Here is a 23,648-nt window from a genome sequence, read left to right on the forward strand (position 1 = left end):
TAACTCATCATTTACATTAGGTATATCTCCTAATGCTATCCCTTCCCCCTGCCACCACCCCACAACAAGCCCTGGTGTGTGATGTTCCCCTTCCTGTGTCCAAGTGATCTCATTGTTCAATTTCCACTTATAAGTGAGAACATGTGGTGTTTGGCTTTCTGTTCTTGGGATAGTTTGCTGAGAATGATGGTTTCCAGCTGCATCCATGTCCCTACAAAGGACGTGAACTCATCCTTTTTTATGGCTGCATAGTATTTCATGGTGTATATGTGCCACGTTTTCTTAATCCAGTCCATCATTGATGGACATTTGGGTTGGTTCCAAATCTTTGCTATTGTGAATAGTGCTGCAATAAACATACGTGTGCATGTGTCTTTATAGCAGCATGATTTATAATCCTTTGGGTATATACTCAGTAATGGAATGGCTAGGTCAAATGGTATTTCTAGTTCTAGATCCTTGAGGAATCACCACACTGTCTTCCATAATGGTTGAACTAGTTTACAGTCCCACCAACAGTGTAAAAGTGTTCCTATTTCTCCACATCCTCTCCAGCACCTGTTGTTTCCTGACTTTTTAATGATCACCATTCTAACTGGTATGAGATGGCATCTCATTGTGGCTTTGATTTGCATTTCTCTGATGGCAAGTGATGATGAGCATTTTTTCATGTGTCTGTTGGCTGCATAAATGTCTTCTTTTGAGAAGTGTCTGTTCATATCCTTTGCCCACTTTTTGATGGAGTTGTTTGTTTTTTTCTTGTAAATTTGTTTGAGTTCTTTGTAGGTTCTGGGTATTAGCCCTTTGTTAGATGAGTAGATTGCAAAAATTTTCTCCCATTCTGTAGGTTGCCTGTTCACTCTGATGGTAGTTTGTTTTGCTGTGCAGAAGCTCTTTAGTTTAATTAGATCCCATTTGTCTATTTTGGCTTTTGTTGCCATTGCTTTCGGTGTTTTAGACATGAAGTCCCTGCCCATGCCTATGTCCTGGATGGTATTACCCAGGTTTTCTTCTAGGATTTTTATGGTTTTAGGTCTAACGTTTAAGTTTCTAATCCATCTTGAATTAATTTTTGTATAAGGTGTAAGGAAGGGATCCAGTGTCAACTTTCTTTTTTTTTTTTTTTTTTTGAGACGGAGTCTCGCTGTGTCTCCCAGGCTGGAGTGCAGTGGCATGATCTCGGCTCACTGCAAGCTCCGCCCCCCGGGTTCACGCCATTCTCCTGCCTCAGCCTCCCAAGTAGCTGAGACTACAGGCGCTCGCCACCACGCCCGGCTAGTTTTTTGTATTTTTAGTAGAGACGGGGTTTCACCATGTTAGCCAGGATAGTCTCGATCTCCTGACCTCGTGATCCACCCGCCTCGGCCTCCCAAAGTGCTGGGATTACAGGCTTGAGCCACCGCGCCCGGCCCCAGTGTCAACTTTCTACATATGGCTAGCCAGTTTCCCCAGAACCATTTATTAAATAGGGAATCCTTTCCCCATTTCTTGTTTTTGTCAGGTTTGTCAAAGATCAAATGGCTGTAGATGTGTGGTATTATTTCTGAGGCCTCTGTTCTGTTCCATTGGTCTATATCTCTGTTTTGGTACCACTACCATGCTGTTTTGCTTACTGTGGCCTTGTAGTATAGTTTGAAGTCAGGTAGCATGATACCTCCAGCTTTGTTCTTTTGGCTTAGGATTGTCTTAGCAATGCGGGCTCTTTTTTGGTTCCATATGAATTTTAAAGCAGTTTTTTCCAATTCTGTGAAGAAAGTCATTGGTAGCTTAATGGGGATGGCATTGAATCTATAAATTACCTTGAGCAGTATGGCCATTTTCACAATATTGATTCTTCCTATCCATGAGCATGGAATGTTCTTCCATTTGTTTGTGTCCTCTTTTATTTCACTGAGCAGTGGTTTGTAGTTCTCCTTGAAGAGGTCCTTCACATCCCTTGTAAGTTGGATTCCTAGGTATTTTATTCTCTTTGAAGCAATTGTGAATGGGAGTTCACTCATGATTTGGCTCTTTGTTTGTTTGTTATTGGTGTATAAGAATGCTTGTGATTTTTGCACATTGATTTTGTATCCTGAGACTTTGCTGAAGTTGCTTATCAGATTAAGGAGATTTTGGACTGACACAATGGGGTTTTCTAAATATACAATCATATCATCTGCAAACAAGGGCAATTTGACTTCCTCTTTTCCTAATTGAATACCCTTTATTTCTTTCTCCTGCCTGATTGCCCTGGCCAGAACTTCCAACACTATGTTGAATAGGAGTGGTGAGAGAGGGCAACCCTGTCTTGTGCCAGTTTTCAAGGGGAATGCTTCCAGTGTTTGCCCATTCAGTATGATATTGGCTGTGGGTCTGTCATAACTAGCTCTTATTATTTTGAGATACGTTCCATCAATACCGAATTTATTGAGAGATTTTAGCATGAAGGACTGTTGAATTTTGTCAAAGGTCTTTTCTGCATCTATTGAGATAATCATGTGGCTTTTGTCTTTGGTTATGTTTATATGATGGATTATGTTTATTGATTTGCATATGTTGAACCAGCCTTGCATCATGGGGATGAAGCCCACTTGATCATGGTGGATAAGCTTTTTGATGTGCTGCTGGATCCGGTTTGCCAGTATGTTATTGAGGATTTTTGCATCAATGTTCATCAGGGATATTGGCCTAAAATTCTCTTTTTTTGTTGTGTCTCTGCCAGGCTTTGGTATCACGATGATGTTGGCCTCATAAAATGAGTCAGGGAGGATTCCCTCTTTTTCTATTTTTTGGAGTAGTTTCAGAAGGAATGGTACCAGCTCCTCCTTGTACCTCTGGTAGAATTCAGCTGTGAATCCATCTGGTCGTGGACTTTTTTTGGTTGGTAGGCTATTAATTAGTGCCTCAATTTCAGAGTCTGTTATTGGTCTATTCAGGGATTCAACTTCTTCTTGGTTTAGTCTTGGGAGAGTGTATGTGTCCAGGAATTTATCCATTTCTTCTAGGTTTTCTAGTTTATTTGCATAGAGGTGTTTATAGTATTCTCTGTTGGTAGTTTGTATTTCTGTGTGATTGGTGGTGATATCCCCTTTATCATTTTTTATTGTATCTATTTGATTCTTCTCTCTTTTCTTCTTTATTAATCTTGCTAGTGGTCTATCAGTTTTATTGATCTTTTCAAAAAACCAGGATTCATTGATTTTTTGAAGGCTTTTTTTGTGTCTCTATCTCCTTCAGTTCTGCTCTGATCTTAGTTATTTCTTGCCTTCTGCTAGCTTTTGAATGTGTTTGCTCTTGCTTCTCTAGTTCTTTTCATTGTGATGTTAGGGTGTCAGTTTTAGACCTTTCCTGCTTTCTCTTGTGGGCATTTAGTGCTATAAATTTCTCTCTGCACGCTGCTTTAAATGTGTCCCAGAGATTCTGGTATGTTGTATCTTTGTTCTCATTGGTTTCAAAGAACATCTTTCTTTCTGCCTTCATTTCGTTATGTACCCAGCAGTCATTCAGGAGCAGGTTGTTCAGTTTCCATGTAGTTGAGTGGTCTTGAGTGAGTTTCTTAATCCTGAGTTCTAGTTTGATTGCACTGTGGTCTGAGAGACAGTTTGTTATAATTTCTATTCTTTTACACTTGCTGAGGAGTGTTTTACTTCCAACTATGTGGTCAATTTTGGAATAAGTGCGATGTGGTGCTGAGAAGAATGTATATTCTGTTGATTTGGGGTGGAGAGTTCTGTAGATGTCTATTAGGTCCACTTGGTGCAGAGCTGAGTTCAATTCCTGGATATCATTGTAAACTTTCTGTCTCATTGATCTGTCTAATGTTGACAGTGGAGTGTTAAAGTCTCCTATTATTATTGTGTGGCGTCTAAGTCTCTTTCTAAGTGTCTAAGGACTTGCTTTATGAATCTGGGTGCTCTTGTATTGGGTGCATATATATTTAGGATAGTTAGCTCTTCTTGTTGAATTGATCCTTTTACCATTATGTAATGACCTTCTTTGTCTCTTTTGATCTTTGTTGGTTTAAAGTCTGTTTTATCAGAGACTAGGATTGCAAACCCTGCCTTTTTTTGTTTTCCATTTGCTTGGTAGATCTTCTTCCATCCCTTTATTTTGAGCTTATGTGTGTCTCTGCATGTGAGATGGGTCTCCTGAACACAGCACACTGATGGATCTTGACTCTTTATCCAATTTGCCAGTCTGTGTCTTTTAATTGGAGCATTTAGCCCCTTTGCATTTAAGGTTAATATTGTTATGTGTGAACTTGATCCTGTCATTATGATGTTAGCTGTTTATTTTGTTTGTTAGTTGATGCAGTTTCTTCCTAGCATCAGTGGTCTTTACATTTTGGCATATTTTTGCAGTGACTTGTACTGGTTGTTTATTTCCATGTTTAGTGCTTCCTTCAGGCACTCTTGTAGGGCAGACCTGGTGGTGACAAAATCTCTCAGCATTTGCTTGTCTGTAAAGGATTTTATTTCTCTTCACTTATGAAACTTAGTTTGGCTGGATTTGAAATTCTGGGTTGAAAATTCTTTTCTTTAAGAATGTTGAATGTTGGCCCCCTTAAAGAATATTCTTTAAGAATGTTGAATATTGACTCTCTTCTGGCTTATAGAGTTTCTGCTGAGAGATCTCCTGTTAGTCTGATGGTTTTCCTTTTGTGGGTAACCCTACCTTTCTCTCTGGCTGCCCTTAACATCTTTTCCTTCATTTCAACTTTGGTGAATCTGACAATTATATGTCTTGGAGTTGCTCTTCTTGAGGAGTATCTTTGTGGTGTTCTCTGTATTTCCTGAATTTGAATGTTGGCCTGCCTTGCTAGGTTGGGGAAGTTCTCCTGGATGATAACCTGCAGAGTGTTTTCCAACTTGGTTCCATTCTCCCCATTACTTACAGGTGCACCAATCAGACATAGATTTGGTCTTTTCACAGAGTCCCATATTTCTTGGAGGCTTTGTTCATTTCATTTTACTCTTTTTTCTCTAAACTTCTCTTCTCATTTCATTTCATTCATTTGATCTTCAATTACTGATACCCTTTCTTCCAGTTGATTGAATTGGTTACTGAAGCTTGTGCATTTTTCACATGGTTCTTGTGCCATGTTTTTCAACTTTATCAGGTCATTTAAGGACTTCTCTACATTGGTTATTCTAGTTAGCCATTCATCTAATCTTTTTTCAAGATGTATAGCTTCTTTGCAATGGGTTCTAACTTCTTCCTTTAGCTTGGAGAAATTTGATCTTCTGACGCCTTCTTCTCTCAACTCATCAAAGTCATTGTCCTTCCAGCTTTGTTCCATTGCTGGCGAGGAGCTGCGTTCCTTTGGAGGGAGACAGGCACTCTGATTTTTAGAATTTTCAGCTTTTCTGTTCTGTTTTTTCCCCATCTTTGTGGTTTTATCTACCTTTGGTCTTTGATGATGGTGATGTACAGATGGGGTTTTGGTGTGGATGTCATTTCTGTTTGTTAGTTTTCCTTCTAATAGTCAGGACCCTCAGCTGCACGTCTGTTGGAGTCTGCTGGAGGTTCACTCCAGACCCTGTTTGCCTGGGTATCAGCAGCGGAGGCTGCAGAAGAGTGAATATTGCTGAACAGCAAATGTTGCTGCCTGATTGTTCCTCTGGAAGCCTCGTCTCAGAGGGGTACCTGACCATGTGAGGTGTCAGTCTGCTCCTAGTGGGGGTGCCTCCCAGTTAGGCTACTCAGGGGTCAGGGACCCACTTGAGGCAGTCTGTCCATTCTCAGATCTCAAACTCCATGCTGAGAGAACCACTACCTCTCTTCAAAGCTGTCAGACAGGGACATTTAAATCTGCAGAGGTTTCCGCTACTTTTTGTTTGGCTATGCCCTGTCCCCAGAGGTGGAGTCTACAGGGGCAGGCAGGCCTCCTTGGGCTGTGGTGGGCTCCACCCAGTTCAAGCTTCCTGGCCTCTTTGTTGACCTCCTCAAGCCTCAGCAATGGTGGGCGCCCCTCCCCCAGACTTGCTGTCATCTTGCAGTTAGATCTCAGACTGCTGTGCTTGCAATGAGGTAGGCCCCATGAATGTGGGACCCTCTGAGCCAGATGCGGGATAAAATCTGGTGTGCTGTTTGCTAAGACCCTTGGAAAAGCGCAGTATTATGGTGGGAGTGACTCAATTTTCCAGGTGCTGTGTGTCATGGTTTCCCTTGGCTAGGAAAGGGAATTCCCTTATTCCTTGTACTTTCTGGGTGAGGCAATGCCCCGCCCTGCTTCAGCTCTCGCTCATTGGGCTGCATCCACTGTCCTGCACCCACTGTCTGACATGCCCCAGTGAGATGAACCCAGTACCTCAATTGGAAATGCAGAAATCACCCATCTTCTGTGTTGCTCACACTGGGAGCTGTAGCCTGGAGCTGTTCCTATTCAGCTATCTTGGAACCCAAGAATCTACAGCAGTGGTTTTCTAACATTAGCATGTACCAGGGTTGCCTGAAACCCTTGTTAAAATACGGATTGCTGGGTCTCATCCCTGGAATTTCTGATTCAGTAACTCTGAAGTAGGGCCTGAAAATTTGTATTTTTAGTAAGTTCCCAGGTGATGTAGTAGTCGTTGAAGATCACAGCCCTAGAGTAAAGGCAAGCAAAGGCAAGCCCTAAAACTAAAGCCAAACCTGAAATAGACACATCCTAACAAAACACAAAACTAAGTCTGATGGGACCAAAAGGAAGTACCAATGATTTTACAAGCTTGACAAAATGACACTCAGCACTTTTTAAAGGAAGATAATAGTCCAGACTCCACACAACATATCACCTGTAATGCTTGACATGCAATAAAAAGTAATTGATATAAAAACAATTATAGCCATAATTCTAAAAAAAAGTCCAAGGTAACAGACTCCAAGATGACTGGGAAGTTGTAATTAGCAATTAGGGACTTTAAATCAACTATTATAATCAAGGACTTAAAGAATTAAATGGTCATAATGAATGAACAGATGTGGAATTTCAGTAGAGAAATGGAAACTATATAAAATAACCAAATGGAAATTCTAGAACTGTTAATTACAGTATCTGAAATAAATTGGAGGGTCTTGGGTCTTAACAACATAGTAGAGACAATAGAAGAAAGGTCAAGAAATGAATATAAATTGCTGTAAAAAATGAGTTTTAAAAGGAGTTTTGAAACAAAATTAAGCAGTCTAATAAAGGTAAAGTACCCTTATCCATGGGTGATAAGTTCTGAAATTCTCAGTGGATGCCTGAAACTGCTAATAGTGCCAAATACCAGTCAAGGAACACCAAGGTCACTTTTTCATTTAAGGAAGCACTTTCAAGTTCCTCTTTGACATATCCAGATTGCCAGCATTACTACTCTTAGGGCCATTACTAAGTTAAAAAAGGGTCCTTTGAACACATGTACTGCAATACCACAAGCATCAACCTGATAACTGAGACAGCTAAATGACTAAGGGGCAGGTAACAAATAAAGTGTAGGTATGTGGGGAAAAGGGGTGATTCATGTGCAGGCAGGATGAAGCAATACAGTGTAAGATTTCATCATACTACTCAGAATGGTGCATAATTTAAAATGTATGAATTCCTTATTTCTGGAATTTTCAATTTAATATTCTTAGACCGTGGTTGACCAGGGATAACTGAAACTGCAGAAAGCAAAACGGCAGTTAAGGGGGGCCCACTGTAAAAATGGTATATATGAAGGTGAAGAGAAAGAGAGAATTGAGCAGGGAAAAAACGTATTTGAAGAAATCATGACCCCAAATTTCTCAAATTGGGGGAAAATCAACCTAAAATTCAATGTTTCATAAACACCAAGCATAATAGACACAAATAAAGCAAAAAATGCTAAAAAAAAAAAAAGGGGGGGGGGGGATAGGGACAATATTAAAGGCAGCCAGAGGAAAAAATAACATGTTTCACAGGAGGTAACAATGATACAAGTAATTTCTAACTTTTTATCAGAGATAATGATGTACAGATAACAGTAGAATGATTTATTTAAAGGACTGAGAAAAAATATTGCCAATTCAGAATGCTCTTTCTGGAAAAATACATTTCAAAAATGAGGGTAAAATAAAGACATTTTCAAATAAGTGAAAACTACCAGATCCTTTGCCAACAGACCCATGCTCAAGATATAGTAAAAGAAGTTATTCAGGCTAAGGCAAATTGACACCAGATAGAAACTTGGATAAATATAAAAGATTATATTTTTTGTCTTGATATTTTTAAAAAATGAATTTGTTTAAAATAAAAATAATATCATTGTATTATGAGGTTTTCTATATATGTAAATGTAAAATATATGATAACAATAGAGAGAATGAGAGGAGTTTCTTACATTTTATATGAAGTGGCACAATTTTAATCCTAAATAGTCTGTGATATATGAAGGATGCATACTGAAATCCCTACAGAAAATCACTAAAACAATAATATAAAGAGGTATAGCTTAAAAAGTCAATAGAGGGACTGAAATAGAGTATTAAACATTTTTCAAATAATCAAAAAATAAAAAAAAGAGATAGAGAAAACAAAATACAAATAGGACAAATAGGAAACAAAGTGTACCATAGTAGACTTAAACTCAATAATATCAATCATTATATAAAATGTTAATAGACTAAATAATTCAAGTGAAACGGGTTGTCAGACTGGATAAGAAAGAAGGTTAAGCCCCATGCTTTCTATGAGAGATTCCCTTTAAATTAAAAAACAAAAACAACGTATATTTAAAAATAAAAGTGCTGAAAAAGATATACAGTCATGTTCTGCATGACGACCTTTCAGTCAATGATGGATTGATTATCCCAAGGTTGTCCCAGGAGATTATAATGGAATTGAAAAATCCCTATTGCCTGGTGACATCAGAGCTGTTGTAACATGATAGTGCAGCTCATTACTCCCGTGTTTGTGGTGATGCTGGTGTAAACAGACTTACTGCACTTCAGCCATATAAAAATAGAGCACATACAATTATATACAATACATAATACTTGATCATAATAAATGACTATGTTATTAGCTTATGTATTCAGTATACTGAACTTTTTATTGTTATTTTAAGATGCACTTCTTCTACTTATAAAAAGAAAGTTAACTGTAAAACAGCCTCAGGCAGGTCCTTCAGGAGGAAGTCCAGATGAAGGTATTGTTATCCTAGGCGATTCCAGCTCCATGCCTGTGATTGCCCCTGAAGGCCTTCCAGTGGGAAAAGATGTGGAGATGGAAGACAGTGATAATGCTGATCCTGATCCTGTGTAGGTCTAGACTAAAGTATGTGTTTTTGTCTTGGTTTTTGACAAAAAAGTTTAAAAAATAAAAATGTTAAATTTTTTTTAAATAGAAAAAATCTTATAGAATAAGAATATAAAGAAAAAACATTTTTGTATAACTGTACAATGCATGTTTTAAGCTAAGTGTTATTACAAAAGCGTCAAAAAGTTTAAAATTAAAAAGTTTATAAGTAAAGATGTGGTAAGCTAAGGTTAATTTACCACTGGAGAAATTGTTTTTTATAAATTTAGTGTAGCCTAAGTGTACAGTTTATAAAGTCTACAGTGATGTACAATAATGTCCTAGGCCTTCACATTCACTCACCACTCACTCAGTAACTCACCTAGAGCAGCTTCTGTCCTGCAACCTCCATTCATGGTAAGTATCCTATGCAGGTGTACCTTTTTAAAATCTTTTATACTGTATTTTAGATGTACCTTTTCTATGTTTAGATACACAGATACTTACCATGGTCTTACAACTGGCTACAGTATTCAGCACGGTAACATGCTATACAAGGTTGTAGTCTGGGAGCAATAGGCTATGCCATGTAGCATAAGTGTGTAATCGGGTATACCATCTAGGTTTGTGTAAGTATACTCTATAATGTTCACACAATGACAAAATCATCTAAGAGTGCATTTCTCAGAATATATTCCCATCATTAAAGGATGAACAACTGTACCATGCTAAGAATAAGCATTAAAAAGTTAGAATGGTAGTAATATCAGAAAAAGTAAACTTCTAGACAAGAACTATTACCAGGGATAAAGGGATATATTTCTTAATGACAAAGGAATCAATGAGAAGACAGAACAGTCTTATATGTCTTTCATATAATAGAGTTAGGACAAATATGAAGAAAAAACTGACAGAAATAAAGGAAGATGCAAACAAATCCATAATCATAATTAAATATTTTAACAAGGTAGCTTATTGTTCTATTGAGCTAGCTGATATAACAATGAGGCAAAAAATTAGTATTGAATAGAAGATATGAGCAACACTATTGGCCAACTTGACCCAATTGACATTTATTAAACATTATAATGCAAGACACATAGTCTTTTCAAGTGCTCATGGAACATTAACCAATCTAGACTACATACACACAGAGCATTTACTAATATAGCTCATTCTCTGAGCCATAAAAGGAACCTCAGTACATTTAGAATTATTCAAATCATGTAAGTCACAGCAGAATTACATTAGAAATTAATAACAAATATATCTGAAAAATCCACAAATCTTCAGAAGCAGATAAACTTTTAAATAACTTATAGGCAAATAAATACAAAAGGATATTAAAAATTATTTTGAACTGAATGAGATAAAAAGATAATATATGAAAATTTGTTGAATGGAGCAAAAGCAGTCCTTAGAGGAACATTTATAGCTCTAGGTGCAATACTGGAGAAGGAGAAAGGTTTAAATAAATGATCATAGCTGCTTCTACTTTGATAAACTAGACAAAACCAAAATAAAACAAAATCGAATGAACCCAAAGTAAGCAGAAGAAAAGAGATAAGAAAGACCAGAAAAGAAATCAATGAAACAAAAGCTGTTTCTTTGAAAAGGTCAATAAAATCTTTAAATTGTGCCTATGATGTTGAGGTGGGAAGCAGATCGGGGATATGTGGATTTTTTTAAAAGGAAAAAATGAAAAATTTAAGAAGGTAAAAGGTCTCATCCTCACCCTGGTGCCAAGACTGTGTAGAGCAGTTCACATGCTGGAGCCTGAGCCAAAGGGCTGAGGGGTACTCAACTGGTGTAGAGTCTGTCATCATTGGCAGCAGTTAGGCACTAGGCTGGCCTATTCAGAACTGTGATTACTCACTAAAGGATTATGTAAAAAGGAGTACATTGACAGCAATGAGAACCAGGTTTCTTGTTGCAAGAGAAGCCAGTTTCAACTATGAAAAGGTAGAAGAGGCCAGGCATGGTGGCTCATGCCTGTAATCCCAGCACTTTGGGAGACCAAGGCGGGTGGATCATGAGGTCAGGAGTTCAAAACCGACCTGGCCAAGATGGTGAAACCCCATCTCTATTAAAACTACAAAAATTAGCCAGGCATGGTGGCAGGTGCCTGTAATCCCAGCTACATGGGAGGCTGAGGCGGGAGAATTGCTTGACCCGGGAGGCGGAGGTTGTAGTGAACTGAGATGGCGCCATTGTACTTCTGCCTGGGCAACAGAGTGAGACTCTGTCTCAAAAAGAAAAAAAAAAAGTAGAAAAGTAGAAAGAACAATGCTATGTAAGATCGTCATTGAAGGTACTGGTGTGAACGCATGACTTTACATGTGATAGATTAGATAGATAGATATGCTTGTGTGTGTATGTGTGTGTGTTACTGTATTTATGCATACATACATATTTTTCCTAGCTCTGCCCATGGAGAAGACCCAAAAACAATAGTACTCCACTAACAATGAGCACATCTAGCTCTCAAATCTTGGTTTCTAAATATTAGTTTCCACTACAGAAAGACAGTCTGCTTGGAGATGTGTCTTTCTGTGACCATGTAGCAGGACAAGCCTCAGACAAAACTCCTCAGACACCGAAATAAAGAAGGAAGGGGTTTATCCGGCCGGGTGCATCAGCAAGACTTCTGACTCAAGAGCCGAGCCCCTCGAGTGAGCAATTCCTGTCCCCCTTTTTTTTTTTTTCAATATATGGATTTCCTTTTTTTAATTTTTTTTAATTAAAAAAAAATTTTTTTTTATTATTATACTTTAAGTTCTAGGGTACATGAGCATAACGTGCAGGTTTGTTACATATGTATACTTGTGCCATGTTGGTGTGCTGCACCCATCAACTCGTCAGCACCCATCAACTTGTCATTTACATCAGGTATAACTCCCAATGCAATCCCTCCCCCCTCCCCCCTCCCCATGATAGGCCCCGGTGTGTGATGTTCCCCTTCCCAAGTCCAAGTGATCTCATTGTTCAGTTCCCACCTATAAGTGAGAACATGCGGTGTTTGGTTTTCTGTTCTTGTGATAGCTTGCTAAGAATGATGGTTTCCAGCTGCATCCATGTCCCTACAAAGGACACAAACTCATCCTTTTTTATGGCTGCATAGTATTCCATGGTGTATATGTGCCACATTTTCTTAATCCAGTCTGCCACTGATGGACATTTGGGTTGATTCCAAGTCTTTGCTATTGTGAATAGTGCCACAATAAACATACGTGTGCATGTGTCTTTATAGCAGCATGATTTATAATCCTTTGGGTATATACCCAGTAATGGGATGGCTGGGTCATATGGTACTACCATCAGAGTGAACAGGCAACCTACAGAATGGGAGAAAATTTTTGCAATCTACTCATCTGACAAAGGGCTAACATCCAGAACCTACAAAGAACTCAAACAAATTTACAAGAAAAAAACAAACAACCCCATCAAAAAGTGGGCAAAGGATATGAACAGACATTTCTCAAAAGAAGACATTCATACAGCCAACAGACACATGAAAAAATGCTCATCATCATTCGCCATCAGAGAAATGCACATCAAAACCACAATGAGATACCATCTCACACCAGTTAGAATGGCAATCATTAAAAAGTCAGGAAACAACAGGTGCTGGAGAGGATGTGGAGAAATAGGAACACTTTTACACTGTTGGTGGGATTGTAAACTAGTTCAACCATTATGGAAAACAGTATGGCGATTCCTCAAGGATCCTGTCCCTTTTAAGGGCTCACAACTCTAAGGGGGTGCATGTGAGAGGGTCGTGATTGATTGAGCAAGCAGGGGGTACGTGACTGGGGACTGCACGCACCAGTAATTAGATTGGAACAAAACAAGACAGGGATTTTCACAGTGCATTTCTATACGATGTCTGTAATCTATAGATAACAACCAGTTAGGTCAGGGGTCGATCTTTAACTACCAGGCCCAGGGTGCGGCGCCGGGCTGTCTGCCTGTGGATTTCATTTCTGCCTTTTAGTTTTTACTTCTTCTTTCTTTGAAGGCAGAAATTGGGCATAAGACGATATGAGGGGTGGTCTCCTCCCTTAACCGGGGCAGGGAAAATACAAGACAGATGTGGAACCTCTTTGCCAAAGAGGGAGGGATTGCTCAAAGTACAATGGAGACAGAACAAAAGGACATAGGATCCAGCTCCCATTAGATAAATTTGGGGCAATTTGTGCATAAAAATAAAGACAACATTAAACTATATTCCACTGAATTAAAAAGAACTCCATGAGATCCTGCTGATACAAGTAATAAATAAGAGGAGGAAAAGAGAAGCTCTCACTTTTCAGAAGGAAGTGAACTAATAATTCTCACTTATTAAGTAATAAGTACAAAATGCTTTACAGTGGCGAAAACTGGTAGACACCTTCTTAAGAAACTGATCAAGTTTAACATCACCAGTTGTGGGGAAGATTGGCATCAGGTGTGTTCTGATATTATGCACTGAGAACACAGCAACCATTCTGTGAGATTTCTGCCCTAGTTTCATAACCTGGAACTAAGGAAACATCAGTCAGTCAAATTGAGGAATCATTGTCTATCAGGTAACTGTAGTGTTGCTCTTAAATGCTGAAGTCTTGAAAGACAAGAAAAGCCTGAGAAACTGCTCTTGAAGGAGACTAGAGGAGCAGACAACTGAGTAAAACAAGTGTTTCTGGACCCTGGGATTATAGAGGACATTATTGGCAAAGTGGGCAAAACTGGAAACAGGGGTACAGATAATATGGTGATATTGTGTCCGTACCAGTTTCCTGTTTCGGTTATGTGGGGGAATATCCTTGTTGGTAGTAAAAACATTCTGAGGGTAATGATGATAATGAGGCATTGTATTTGCAACTTGCTCTCAAATGATTGTGGAGAAAAAAATAGCATTGTATGTCTATTTATCTATATCTAGCATCTAGATCTAGATACGTATGCGGGTATATATCTAATCTATCATCTAGAGAATGATGAATTTAACGCAAACATGGGAAAATGCTGACAACTGGTGAGTCTGGATAGGAGAGAAGGGAGTTCTTTGTGCTCTTCTGGCAGTTTTTCTGTAAGGATGAAATCGAAAAAGCAATGGGGACAACAAGAGCGATGAGTCTGGGGCTGCACCCCATTAGCACAGGACCAGGGCATGGGAGGGGTGGGGGAGGCAGTCAGGAGGAGCTGGAATGTCTTGAGTGACCAAGGAAAGGTGCTGGCAGGAGTCTTATTGGATAATGTTGGAGGAATACTGCCCAATTTCCCTAACTTTATGTTATTTAATCCTCAGAACAGCATGAGGTAGATACTAGGCTCCTCTTCACTTTATAGATGAGGAAATTGGAGCTCAGAAATTGAGCTTCACTTAGCCAGCATTTACTTAGTGCTTACTATGTGTCAAACATTAACAAGGTTACAGGCACACAAAATATTAAGTGTGATTGTCTATGTATGTGTGTGCATTTAGAAAACAGTACTAGAAGGAAATGTACTAAAACAGTAGTATAAGGGAGGTTATATTTGGGGAGGAGAATTGCAGTTGCTTTCATTTTTCTCCTTTGTGTTTTTTAGCTATTTCCAGTTTTCTACAACTAGAAATTCCCTTTGTAATAAGGGGAAAAACAAGTATTACTTCAAAATGGAACTGGAGGATCTTGTGAAATATTCCACATTATGATTTCACTGTGGACTAAATGTTTTCTGATGCAGTTTTATTTTACTAAAGCAGTAGACAAGTATGTCTTAATTCAGTTAAGCCTCCTTTCTACACACTGAGAGAGCTGGTGGGTTTACAACTGGAAAGCTGACATCCACCTGGACTCCATAGCCTGTATTTGTCTATATTTTCTGTGTGGGGGTGTAAGCCCAGGTAGCATGACCTCCTCTATCCCAGACAAAAGTTTTCGAGATCATCATGACACCAGCTTCTTTGTACAGAGACCACATGTGAACATAATTCCCACTAAAGGGGGTGGGTGGTTTGGTAAGAGTGAAGCTCTAGTGTCCACAAAGGAGGAAAGTCAGTCCAATGGTGTTACTGTGTTGTAAGGTGGGACACCCGTCAGCTTAGGGTGCCTTCTGACTGATGATTCCTTCTTCCTTTTTACTGCCTTGGCACCCTGAGCTCTTTAGTCCCCCCCAACCCCCTGCCATGCTGCCTGGACCCTGTTGGCATCCCTGTGTCTGTCTGGCTCACTGAGCTGAGCACCCTGCAAGAACAGACATTCCTCATGCATCAGTGTCTCTCATGGCTCAAGAGCTTGCTTTGAATGGAGCCCACAGTCATCACTGCTGTGTTGAATTGATTTGTGCAAGCAATAGCGGGGAAATGAGTGGAGTAAATTAGGGTGCATCCCTGCCATAGACTTCAGTGCAGGCACCAAAAACCATGCTTTGAAATGATTTATTGACCTGGGAAAGTGATCACAACTTGCTGCTAATTAAAACCAACAACAGAGCAGTGGGTACAATTGAAGTCCATCTTTGTTATTATCATAAATATGCACTGAACAAAAAACAAACTAAAAGAAAATACACCCAAAAATGCATAGTGGGCAATTTTGTCTTTGGATAGTGGAAGTGTAGGTAATGTCAGTGTTTGGGACTTTTTCTTTGTATTTTAAAGCTGTTTTAGAAATAAGTTTTGTTATTAGGAAAATGATTTTTAAAGAAATATACATCTGAGGGAAAAAAGAACAAAGGCATGATAAATAGGGGGTCCTTGGTTAGAGATGACGCATCCAGAACATTTTGGATAAATAAGCTCCTTTGAGTTGAGGGCCCTCTCGGACTCCTACATCAGCACAGAATCTCACCCCACCCTCCTGCAAGGGCAGGCATCTTCCTAGTAGACACTTTCCGCCCAACCCCCATCAGCTACAAATACTGTCAGCTTACACAGCAGGTCATTTTTTTGCTGACAAGTCCAAGGTGGCAGTCAGAACTCTGACCCATAAAACCAGAAGGCTTAGATGAAGAACAAACAGAAGGGAAACCAACTCTGGTTCCTTTTGCCTGTTACTAATTGCTGCCATAAAGCCGTTAGAATCCACCAATATATGACCCAACTTGAAGAGAAGGGAGATTCAGAAAAATAGTCAGAAAAGAAGGGTAAATGGAAATGATAAGTCCCTCTCCTTTATGGCTATTTTAAGAAGCACATCATGTTATTCATATGGCCCATGCTTAGCCCACTCCCTGAATTGTTTAATTTTAGTGGATATAAAAATTTTTCCTAAGGGATTTCTTAGTTCCACTGCCAACAGTAGTTCCCTATTTCTATTTCTCATTAGGTCTCAATTATTCCATCATTAGTTCTTTGTTCCCCAGGATTCCAAGGGCCCAAATCCTGCAGTGGGAGTGGAGGGGAGGCAGATTCTGGCTACTGATTGGCTCTGGGACTCAGAGTGGAGTCACTGTGGAAATCACTATTTCCAAGATCTTTGGCAGTGGGAGGGTAGGGGGGTGATGGCAGAACAGAAATTCCTCATGCATCAGTGTCTCCCATGGCTCACGAGCTCACTTTGAATGGAGCCCACATTCACCACTACTAGGTTTAATTGGTTTGTGCAAGCAATAGTGGGAAATGGGTGACTTTGTTGACAAATGCTAATGGTCACAAATCTGAAATCTTGCTTGAGTCCAAGCCCTTCTCCGGTACGCTTAGTCCCAGTGTCTGGAATATTTGGTTTTGCTCATTCATCTCCTTTCTACCAGGGAAGTTCATGGAAGAGACTGAAGCCCCAGAAGCCCCAGGCCACCATTACTTTCCCTCTCTATCCCAAGTGGCTGTGACTCCATGCTGTGCCAAGTGTCAGAACCTGGCTGGGAGAACCAGGCTGCTGGCTCAATGTGCCTGGCAGGTCACTCCTGCTGGTTCTGGGTTGGCCTCCTGTAGTCTGAGTCAGAGTCCAGCAGAGAGTTCATGCTCCCCTGTGGAGGGAGACGTGGAGCTGACCCTCTCCAGCCTGTCCCCGGAGAGGAAGGGGAGCCATTTAACCAGGTGCACGGCCACACGCCTGTGGAACAACTGCCGTAGGTACTTCCGGAACCTCTCACCGGCGAAGGCGTAAATCACTGGGTTGACACAGCAGTGCATGTTGGCGATCACCTCCGTCACTTCCATAGCCAGGTCCAATTGTCTGTTCTGCTCACAAAGATGAGTGAACAAGAATTCTTGGAAAACAGAAATAAGTTCAGTCAAATTGTACGGGGTCCAAAAGAGAAAGAAGATGATCATGATGACAAAAATCAGACGGACAGCTTTGGATTTCTTCTCATTTGGTCGTCTGAGCAGAATCTTTATGATCCCTGTGTAGCAGACAATCATGACCAACAAAGGCAACACCAGCCCAAAGAGGTTCAGTTTCAGAGCCTGAAACAGCTTCCACTGTTGAAAGCTTTCGTAAGGAAAGTGAAGGTTGCAGCTGTGGCGAACGATGTTCCACTGGGTCTTGGAAAAGTACATGAGTGGCGAGGAAGCCAAGATGGCCAGGGCCCAAATGATGATGCTGGTGATGACACCAAAAGTGACGGTCCGTGCCCTCAAGGCAAACACGGCATGGACGATGGCCAGGTACCTGTCAATCGTCAGCAGGATGATGAAAAAGATCTCGCTGTACAAGCCTGTGTAATAAAACCCAGAGAGGATCTTACACATGGCATCACCAAAAATCCAGTCATCTGTCGACTTGTAGTAGATCAGGAAGGGCAGTGTGAACAGGAAGAGCAGGTCAGAAATGGCCAGGTTCAGGAGGTAGATGTTGGTCATGTTTTTGAGCCTCTTGTATTGCACAAGGACCAGGACCACCAGGAGGTTTCCAACCACGCCAATGACAAATACCAAGGAGTACAGAGGGGGCAGCAGTTGGGCCAAAATGGCCCTCTCATTCACCTTGTGGCAGGGAGTTGCATCCCCATAGTCAAACTCTGTGATCATGTCATAGTTCTCTGTGGTGTCTGGAGTCTCCATCCCGGCTTCTCCTACAGGTTTAAAAAAAAAAAATTGTCTTTACTCTGCTATTAAAGGCAGTGGGCACTGGACAGTAAAGACAAGGGAGTAGGGACATTTCTTCAGCCACTCAATACATGTTTATTGAGTGCCTTCTGTGTACCATGCCTTGGGGAGAAAATGAGTGTTAGAGAAACCTAGGTCCTCTCTGCCTTCTAGGAAACTGCAGTCTAACAGAGAGTGGAAGCAATAAGCAAATGAATGTACAAATCATTGATTCAATCATTTTGGCAAAGAGTTTTGTAAGAGGTAAGTTCAGTGGGTGGAAAACCAGAGGGAGACCTTACCACACTATTCATAACCAACACTTCCTAAGCACCCCCATGGGCTAGGCATTGGACTTAGGGTTAAAGAGCCCTGGAGGGGTCCCATTATTGTTCTCATTTAAGAGGTGATGAAACAGAGGTTCAGAGTGGTTAGGAAACATATTCAAGGACACACCTCTTGTGAGAACAGAGCTGGAGCTCAAACCCAGGTGTGCATCACTCTTATGCCCAGCCCTGACACCACTACGCTTTCCTGTCACTGTCACTGAGCGGTGACTTTGTACTGTGGACTCTGTGAAAGAAAAAAGGACTCTGAGAAAGAAAATGGTCCTGGCTCAGAGTAAGATACAAACAGATCTTCATGGCTTTTGGTCTAAAAAGATTCTCAGCCAAGAGTGACCTAGTACCCTTGAGGCACTTGGAAATGTGTGGGCATTTGTTGCTGTTGTCACCAAAACTGGGGGACGCTACTGTCATTTGGTAGGCAGGGCCAAGGATGTCCTACAATGCAGAGATCATTCTACCCCAAACACCAGTGGTGTTGCCATAGTGAAATCCTAGTAGGTCAATCCCATTATTTTGGAGATGAGGACACTGAGGGCACCAGAGAGGGCTGAGCCTGACCCACATTGCACAGCGCTTAGGTGGCACTAGGTCTAAGGTCACTCTGCAGACCTTCTGAAAGGAGAGGAAAGTGCAGGCAGAGAGGAGGGAGATAACGTGGTCAGAAAAAGAGAAAACTGGGCGTCAGGGGAGGAAGAGTTCAGAATGATCTGGAGCTATGAGATGATGTTACACAGCGACTAGCTGAATTCTGCTGAGATAAGCTCTTAGATATTTTTACCCAGGGATGCCTTAAAGCAAACAAAAATGAAACAAAAAGAATCACTCCGTAGGTTGCCTTTGTAGGACTTCTCCCAGTCCCTGCTTTTTCGGCACACTTTTTGAATCCTGTCCAATTGCTTATTAAAGATGCCTCCCCAAATGAAGTATCAGCTTTGGTGTAACCTACGAGCTTTGTGACCTTGGATAAATTATTTTACCTCTCTGAGCTTCATTCCTCATCTGTAATGTGGGAAAGCAACTCTTATCTTGTAGGGCTGCTGTGAAGTAATGTATGAGAAAAGTGCCACCATCATCCCCACCACCACCACCTGGCAAGGGCCAGGCCAGGGCACTTTTCTTGGGGACCTTCCCTGAGAGACCTCCTTCCCTGCAGGAGCCCTTCCCTGAGGCCTGTCACCACCAGTGCGTCCCAGGCACCAATGTCCAGGATGTCCCTGGCTGGCTGGTATACCCTGTCCTCCACCCCCCCGCCAAATCTCTTTGTAGTTAATCTAGAAAGTGATTTTTCTTGGTAACGGTGGACAATGATGGTCCCTTCCATGTGAATGACATTTGAAATTGTCAATCTATTGCCACCAATCTAAATTGATTTGACTCAAATACTGATCAGTAAAGTAAGTGGCACCTACTTTATAATTTCTATCTTAAACCTGCGTCTCTGGTGTTGTTCCTTCTACTCTCCTTAAGGAATGTTTCCTGCTTACACAATTCACATTTTTTCAATAGCCATTGTAAAGGAGATGAAGGCACATGGAGGGTATAGGTCACCCTGACTGGAAGGGGAGATGCTCTATTAGAGTGGGAAGTGAGGAGCTTTCATTTTTCATCAAACCCATCCCTTGGCCCACTCCTCCATCTCCAGAGAGATCCAATCAGCCTTCTTTCTGGAGAGAGTCAGGCTACCGGTCACTAACAAAGCTGTGTTGGCACTTTCTAATTTCTGTGACCACAGCTATTGCTGATGAGGGCAGACAGTTCAGTTTGGTAGTCAGCACTTTTCCGTGGGCTGGCAGGTTAACAGTGGACATAAGCAAACAGCTTGGAAAGCATGAAGAGCAGCTAGTGTGAGGCTGACCCCATGAGTCCAGTTTCTGGGAAGGTTTGGCAAAGTTGAAGGCAAGTGGGGTCAACATTGTCAGGTGGCATTTTAAACCGAGTCACCTCCATACTCCCCCTACCTCCAACCCATTTGTTATTTCCCCAACTTGTTAAGCACCAGGCAACCACTCCAAGGCATGCTGTTCCTAAAGGGAGGTGATCTGGGGTGCGGCCCCACGAGAGAAAGCAAAGGACCGTGTTGCCATCTAACCTGCTAGCCCTGCTGTATTCTATTGCAGAAGTCTGCCTCAAGGCCACTGCACAGTGGTCAGCTATAGCCCTGGATCCTGGACCCTCCACGGCCAGTGTCCTCCAGCCTGGGAGCTGGTGAAGTCTCTGAGCAGATATAGAGCAATCGGTGATGGTGAAAGACACCCAGGCCGATGGTGTGCTGGCTGGCTTGCACTGGTTCATAAATGCCAATCGCGGGCATCTCTTCCCCACTCCACATTCAGCATGTTGGTAGCTTGAAACTGACCACGGTGGGAGCATTTATACCGTGAAAATCAACAAATGTTATAAAGCAGGGATCTTTTCTTCAAAAGAGTCAGTTGTTGAACATTTACAAGCACATCACTGCCCAGGCCCCACATTCTGAACAGTCCAGCCAGCACTGTCCCACTGCTCGGTGCGGGAACTAAACGATCAGTGAGTGGCACATAGCCTGGTGGTAGGCTATGCAAACTTCTGGGAGTTTCCATCTCTTCTTTGAAATCTGGGACCCACCAAGATCACCTATGAAGTAGATACCTGTAAGGAGCCACCATGCCCCTCTATCTTCAGAACAAAATCCTGACCTGTGTTTTTGTTAGTAGAGCAGAACAGATGCCCCCCAAGATCACCTGGCCAGCTCCTTGCCTTTGGGTGAGTGAAAGCCTACTTCCTCCAAAGACAGCAGTGCCGATTTTGAGGATCCTTGGTTCTAGTCTTCTTAAGAGATAGGTTCAGTATCAAATCATCCTTGCATCTGCCAAGATTTTTCTAACTAATATTTCCCTCTTGCTTTAATTTCTTCATACACCATGTTTGGTTTTCCTTTACATGGAGGGATTTGGCAAGTAATTTTTTTTTTCTTTAGACAGACTCTTGCTCTGTCGCCAGGCTGGAGTGCAGTGGCACAGTCTCAGCTCGCTGCAATCTCCACCTCCCGGATTCAACTCTTGACCTCGTGATCCTCCCGCCTCGGCCTCCAAAGTGCTGGGATTACAGGCGTGAGCCACTGCGCCTGCCCAAGCAATTTCTTGTTGGATAGGTTTCCACAGAAAACACCTTTTGTCCCTTAGTACTGACTGACTTTCTTAATCAGTAACCAACAGCCAATCCTTCAAGTAAGCTTCCTTTTTAGCAAAAAAAGCCTATATTTCATCTGAGCACCCAGCTTTATAAATCCATCATTCTCAGTATTGCTACAGTATTAATTGCCTTGGAGATGCATCCATGGGCTACTTAGACATTTGCCCGGCCCTCAAAGAACTCCCCTCACCTTTGAGGAGCCCCTAGCTGCATGCATGTCTTTGAACAAGACTGCCCTCCACAGTAACAGATAAGACAGGAAAACAAGTGCCACTTACTCTGGTTCCAAGGGACTTTGTCCGTGAAGTCTTTGTTTCTGGGGCTTTCCGAGTTTTTATGAATTCAAGGTCCTGACCAAGTGGGAAGTGCTCAGCTTCCTGTGTGATGATGGAGAATTGACTCCAGTTTCACAGTCTTTCAAAATGACAAGAAGGGGGACAAAGTTCTTCTTTTTGTGTGGTTGGGTGCTCATGAATGGCCACAACGCCCACCAGTGGCCACTTCCTGGAGGCCAAGTTAACTGCGAGGATTTTCTCTGCTCACTCTGAGGCTCTTGAGTCTTGGCCCTGGGAGCTCAGCCTTAAGGGAATTGGGGGCAGGTGAAACTGAGTTGGGTGAGGTGGGTGGCAGTGAGATGTTCCCAGAATGTTTGGAGCAATTGAAGTGTGGGATGTGTATATGTGGGATGGGGGCAGGGCATAGAGCTCTTGCAGTCAGCGGCAGACTTTTTTTTTCTTCTTCCTTAAAGATTGTGAATGGAAGGATGTAAACTGCAATCCTGAGTCCTGTTCCTCAAAACCAACTGACATGGGTGTACACAGAGGCAGCAGCTTCTCTTTGACACCCCATACCCCTCAGCCTCTGGGAGCTCACTGTCCCTCTGCTCTGTGTTCCCCACGTCCCTCCCCACCAAACCTCAGAGAGTGGCTTTGCCTCAGGAACCTCCAGCATGGAGGGAATATAGGTCTGTTGGTTATGTTTCGATCTTCCCTTTCTGATGCCCCATTCCTGCTTTATGCGATGGTCAAACATGGGCCAAGTTCAAATCCCAGCTCTCCACCTGTGACATGGGCAGATCACTCACCTTTCTAAGTCTCAGTTCCTACTCTGCTAAATGGGAGTACTAAATGCTTACCTCAGAGGAGAAGCATGAGGTCACCTTGTACTTGAAAAATGTCAGAGTGCCTGGCACAGTGAAAAATGTCTGACAAATGATGAGTACTGTGACTCTTCTCACAACTGCCAATACCTACTCTGCCACTGCCCTTGTGTCTTCTGTAATGTGGGGACACCCCTAACCTTCCTCACTGCATTGCTACGAAGCACTGTTTCAGAAACCATCAGTGTGAATGTGCTTTGAAAAGATCACTTGTCCCTTCATGGTTCAGTTTCCTTATCTGTAAAATAAAGAATTCAGACAAGATGGCCTAAGGTTGATGTCTGATCATCACTCAGCTTCACCCCGAAGAAGTAAATGGGGGTCTGCATGGGCCTGGCTATTTGCAGCACTTTGCTGGTGGATCAGTTTCCAAAAAGAACAGAGGCTTGTGAGGCCTTCCTTGTCCTTGATCCTGTCTAAAGTGAGGGACATGGTCAGTACCTCATCCTCAACCAGCCTTCCAGCACTGCTGTAGGTTTCATGCCACAGAAGGGATGTACCAGGCAAATCTGCTTGTTCATTGAACAAATATTTATTCAGTACTCACAATGTGCCAGACATTGTATTGGGTGCTTGGGATATCGTGGTGAAGAAAGAGGCTGGATCCATTCTTTGAGAGCTTATAGCTTAGGAAGGATCACAAACAATTAACCAAGTTACCACAATGAGGAACAGCTTTTGTAGTGGCCTGGGAAATACCCTGGGCTAAGGAAGGGTGCATCAAGGGTGAGAAGGGGTGAGGAAGTCCTTTAGAGCAGTGGTTCTCAAAGTGAGGTCCCT

The 23,648-nt window shown here is 41.8% G+C and overlaps 2 protein-coding genes across 6 annotated transcripts in view; one reads left to right on the top strand and one right to left on the bottom strand.

Annotated features, from left to right (window-relative positions):
* The window catches only part of CCR3 (C-C motif chemokine receptor 3), a 141,504-nt gene that overhangs the window by 61,381 nt on the left and 56,475 nt on the right, over positions 1-23,648 (top strand). The window lies entirely within an intron of this gene.
* On the bottom strand, positions 15,585-22,136 carry CCR1 (C-C motif chemokine receptor 1). The gene is made up of 2 exons (XM_005546896.5): positions 21,988-22,136; positions 15,585-18,178 (listed from the first exon to the last, which is right to left on the bottom strand). Exon 2 carries the CDS (start codon positions 18,165-18,167, stop codon positions 17,100-17,102), a length of 1,068 nt encoding a protein of 355 aa, XP_005546953.2. The 5' UTR covers positions 18,168-18,178; positions 21,988-22,136; the 3' UTR covers positions 15,585-17,099.

The sequence above is a fragment of the Macaca fascicularis genome, chromosome 2, assembly GCF_037993035.2.
Source record: "Macaca fascicularis isolate 582-1 chromosome 2, T2T-MFA8v1.1".
Classification (NCBI taxonomy): Eukaryota; Metazoa; Chordata; class Mammalia; order Primates; family Cercopithecidae; genus Macaca; species Macaca fascicularis.